We start from the raw sequence: 4069 nt of genomic DNA, 5'->3' as shown, positions 1-4069 counted from the left end.
GCATCATTGCACTGGTACAGGTACAGGGCGGCGACCAAAGCAACATTACCCTTCAGGGATAACTGGTTAATTACGGTCATCATTTTTAGCATTCTTTGGCTTTAAAATGAGGCCTAGTGGCAACTGGTGTCTATAGCAGACATGGGGCAAACTAAGGCCCCGGGGGCCTGATGTGGCCCATTCAGCGTTTTAATTGACCCGTAAGTCAAATAGTTTGCTCACGCCTAATCTATAGTAAAAAAAACAAAAACAAAAAACAAAACAAACAAAAAATATAATCTATCCCAAAACAAACAAAAACAGAACATGTAATCTAAAATTTACACTAAACTCCTACCCAATGTAGAGATGCATTTGACAATATTGTCTCAGAGATTTAAAAAATAAAAATGATAATGACCTCTAGAGGTAGACAAACAGTCTGAGCTACCCATTCTTACCTATCTACTGTAAATGGGAATGCTACCCTGGGGTTGGTCGAACGGGTACTGCTAATATACCCCCCCGGGCGCTCAACAAGGACACATGAAAAACATACAAAAAGTCTTGGGTGACAACTCAGAGTGGGCTACTCACCTAAGAACAGGCAGAACAGATCCACTCCGACCAGTAACTTTCTCCTGTGGTGGTCCTTGCAGTTATTGTTGAGTGAAATACCGCCGTTCCTCGTCTCGGCTGCCATCGTTTTCTCATAAATCAAACAGCGTTGCATTTAAAACGGTTAAGTGTTATCTTTCAATTAAGCCTAAAACAAAAAACCCCCCGGTAGCTATAGCGGTGCTGCGTACGCCGTTTTAATGGCGACTAAAAGGTTCTACGTAGACTCTCACAAGAAATAGTCGCGTTAAAACAACAAAACAGAGATTTAAAAACTACTTTCTACACTTAACTTCGCGTCTGTGGCTCCTAACAATAGCAGCTCACTCTTCCTTGCCTTCTGAACATCATTTACTCTTCAACATGGGGTACAGAGGGAGGACTGGGCCGGATGAACTTCCTTATAAGGAATAACTCCTCCCGCCACAGCACTAAAGCCCTCCCCTTCCAATTAATGCCATATGCAGTGGATTCCCACACTCGACCCATAGCAAAAACAAGGGAGATTCCACAAAGTGCATAATCTAATAAAAATAAAAAAATTCCAAGACTTAAGGTGTGTATTTGCTGGGCACGGTGTTTCAGTACTTCAAAATTTCCACCCGCCTTATGTCGACTTTTAATGTGGTCTGTAGTCTGACTTTTTTTCTTCTATTATTAGGTTGACTTTTGGTTAATTGACTATTGGTAAGACAAGATTTAACCCTTACTGTATATATATCCATCCTCCAGACCAAAACCATACATCAGCTACACAGAACAGTCAAAATATTGCCAGGTATACATACATATATATATATATATAGAACAGTCAAAATATTGCCAGTAGTGGTATCTGTGCTTGGTCAGAACACAAAAAGTGCAACAAAAAAAATGCACTAAATCTAGCAAAAACTCATGACAAACATTTATTATGCAACATATATAACAAAAAAATAACAACAAAAAAAAAACCCCAGTGCGAATAAGTGATCTTAGGAACAAATGCATTGAACACGTGCATACGATTTTAAATATAAACTTAAGACAAAGTGCAGAACACAAGGTGTCAAGAAGATCAGAACAAAATTATACCTGAAGCCTTTATAATAACGTGTCCTTTTGTTAAATATGAAGAGGTTAAAGGCATATTCTGTCACTGGTGATGAATCAGAACGTGTCAGCATAGAGTGGAGGTGGAGGAAGGAGCTCCAGCTCATTGAAGTCCACCTCCTGCTCCCTGTGGTCCAAAACCACAACAGGTTGGTATATATTTATACAAGTACTTTAACTAAAGCATCATATAGAACTGGGCTTCGTTTCACGAAAAGAAAATGCCAAGAAAACACAACACTTACGGATAGGGAGGCTCTTCAACAGTGCTCAAAAAATCTGAATGAAGAAAAAAAAAGAACATGCAAATAATGCAGGTTATTTATTGTCTCGTCTACTGGTCAGAATAGACACTAATTAAAGCTGTGCAAAAAAAAAACTTTGTATTAATTAGTTCCTTCCCTTTGTGCTTTAATTATATCAAGTAAAAGAAAAATTCATAAACTTACTTGGAGTTTCAGTACTTTAAGTTGGACATAAAAAGGGACAAAGACAAATGAATCAATATCAGCAATAAGACAAGATTTCAAATAAAAGATATTCCTGCCAAAAAAATAAATAAATAAATATATATAAAAAATTGAATGTACTTTGTGGGTGTTTCTCCTTCTGCTTCAGCATCATCAACAAATTCATCCTTGGTGTGTTGAAAGAAGATGGCCAGTTTCTGCAACGCTTCATGTCTGTTCCTTAAAACATTTCAATTAGAAAGAGTTCAAGACGTATTCCTTTTCATTTTAGGAAAAAAAAATGCATCTACAAAAACTTGGCTTCATCAGAAGATCCTGATATTTTTACTCACAAGAATTAATTATATCTCTGGAAAATACTTTTAGTATCTTGTCAAACTTCGAGTTGTATCCACAGTTTACCTTAAGATACATCATGTGGTTTAACCAAATATAGAAAAAAAAAAAAAAAAAAATAGGCGTCGTCTTTATCTGCTTTAACCCTTACTGTGTCTGTAGGTCCTCCAGGTTGGCATCGCTGAAAGTGTGCTGGGCGCCCACATGGCTACAAGCTGAAGAAGGATTGTGGGTAAAGTTAAGACAGACAGGGGGAGGCAGTGGGTTAGGAAATGGTCTGGGACCAGTGTAAATCAAAAGGCTTGTCACACAGTGTTTTATATGTCAGTGTAAAACAAAGCGACCACATGAAGAGCTTGTACTTCCTTTGCACTACTTACACAACTCCGACATGGAGGAGGTCTGCTGGGGCAAACTGCTAAACAAAATGATGAAAAGGAAAAAAAAAATTATATTCAATGGCCCATAACAACATTCTATAATCTTCAAAAGGACCAAATATTGCAGTCTTACTGGCTCTCGTTTGTGGGGGAGAGAGTTTCATCTTCACAGGCCCACTCCTCACTGTCATCTGTAACTATGTGGAAAATAAACTAGGCTGATGAAACGGCTCTCTTGGTGATAAACATTTACAGAAACCTCTCAGCCTACACCCATTTGAAACGTCAAAATTATATACCGTAGTGTCAATATGTTTCACTTTATTTGAAATCCTTGTGTATTTACGAGTAGATTATTGTTTATTTTTATGAGGAAATCAAATATGGAAATAATGTTTTGTAAAATGTATTGTAAAACTTACAGCTACTTGTCAAAACGGGATGATTGGAGGATCTGCCAAACAAAAAAACAACAGATAAAATAACTCATTGCAACCATTAGTTAAACACAAATGACATTTCAAAAGTCAAAAAAAATCTTCCACTTTACCTGCTATCGATGCTGATGGTGTCTCCCTCCTGGTTGCCTCCTTTTCCAGCAGCTTGGGCTTTCTTTCCAAGCTCGAGCATCTCCTTGATATTTAGCTCCACATTCATGACTGAAATGTAACCATCTGAAAAAGGGGCGACGAAGGAGACGAAAGTCGGTGATGGTGATGAAACGCTGTTGTTGTGCGTCTTCAGAAGGCACTGATCTCAAATTAATCTTTTGAAATTAATTTTAAAATACATTTCATTAGAAAATCAAACGACTTAAATGTAACCTTAATGGAGGACAACATGAACAAAATATATATAAATTTATATATATATTTATATAAATATATATATAAATATATATAGATGCATATTATATATATATAAAATAATTTTGTCTCACAAACCTTACATAAGTACCCATTTCACTCACCTATGCTAACACACTGGTAAAAAACGGTCCGAACTTACACTTGTAGTTGACGTCCCGAGCCAACCATTTGCCCTTGGGACAGCTGGTGGTACGGATGATGCTGACGGTGTCCCCGCTCTTCACAGGAAGGTCATTTTTTCTGACTTTACTGGCCACAACCACCTTGGCGTGGTACAAGGGTTCTTCATCGCCTGTCACCTACATCAAGATTCAAAAAAAAAAAA

The 4069-nt window shown here is 37.5% G+C and overlaps 2 protein-coding genes and 1 long non-coding RNA gene across 6 annotated transcripts in view; 1 reads left to right on the top strand and 2 right to left on the bottom strand.

Moving 5' to 3' along the window:
- The window catches only part of LOC103396194 (phospholipid phosphatase 3-like), a 10614-nt gene extending 9342 nt beyond the window's left edge, over positions 1-1272 (bottom strand). The window contains exon 1 of the mRNA XM_008334195.3: positions 577-1272. Within this exon, the coding sequence (XP_008332417.1) occupies positions 577-712 (136 nt within the window). The 5' untranslated portion in view covers positions 713-1272. The remainder of the gene's footprint in view (positions 1-576) is intronic.
- On the top strand, positions 1238-1462 carry LOC107990172 (uncharacterized). The gene is made up of 2 exons (XR_001761761.2): positions 1238-1375; positions 1424-1462. It is a non-coding gene; the product is annotated as an uncharacterized LOC107990172 (long non-coding RNA).
- A 20-nt stretch (positions 1463-1482) lies between these two features.
- The window catches only part of si:ch211-188c16.1 (uncharacterized), a 9922-nt gene continuing 7335 nt past the window's right edge, over positions 1483-4069 (bottom strand). For 3 of the 4 annotated variants that reach the window (XM_025066248.1, XM_025066247.1, XM_025066245.1), the window contains exons 10-19: positions 3884-4043; positions 3426-3549; positions 3298-3329; positions 3009-3072; positions 2876-2913; positions 2647-2710; positions 2280-2378; positions 2139-2152; positions 1935-1968; positions 1483-1816 (exon numbers count right to left, since the gene is read on the bottom strand). In XM_025066248.1, the coding sequence (XP_024922016.1) occupies positions 1747-1816; positions 1935-1968; positions 2139-2152; positions 2280-2378; positions 2647-2710; positions 2876-2913; positions 3009-3072; positions 3298-3329; positions 3426-3549; positions 3884-4043 (699 nt within the window). In that variant the 3' untranslated portion in view covers positions 1483-1746. The remainder of the gene's footprint in view (positions 1817-1934; positions 1969-2138; positions 2153-2279; positions 2379-2646; positions 2711-2875; positions 2914-3008; positions 3073-3297; positions 3330-3425; positions 3550-3883; positions 4044-4069) is intronic. The other variant, XM_025066246.1, reaches the window with a different exon arrangement.

The sequence above is a fragment of the Cynoglossus semilaevis genome, chromosome 20 (assembly GCF_000523025.1).
Source record: "Cynoglossus semilaevis isolate Cse_v1.0 chromosome 20, Cse_v1.0, whole genome shotgun sequence".
NCBI lineage: Eukaryota > Metazoa > Chordata > Actinopteri > Pleuronectiformes > Cynoglossidae > Cynoglossus > Cynoglossus semilaevis.
Note: the sequence above shows the minus strand (reverse complement) of the source record. Positions and strands in the feature narration are given on the sequence as shown.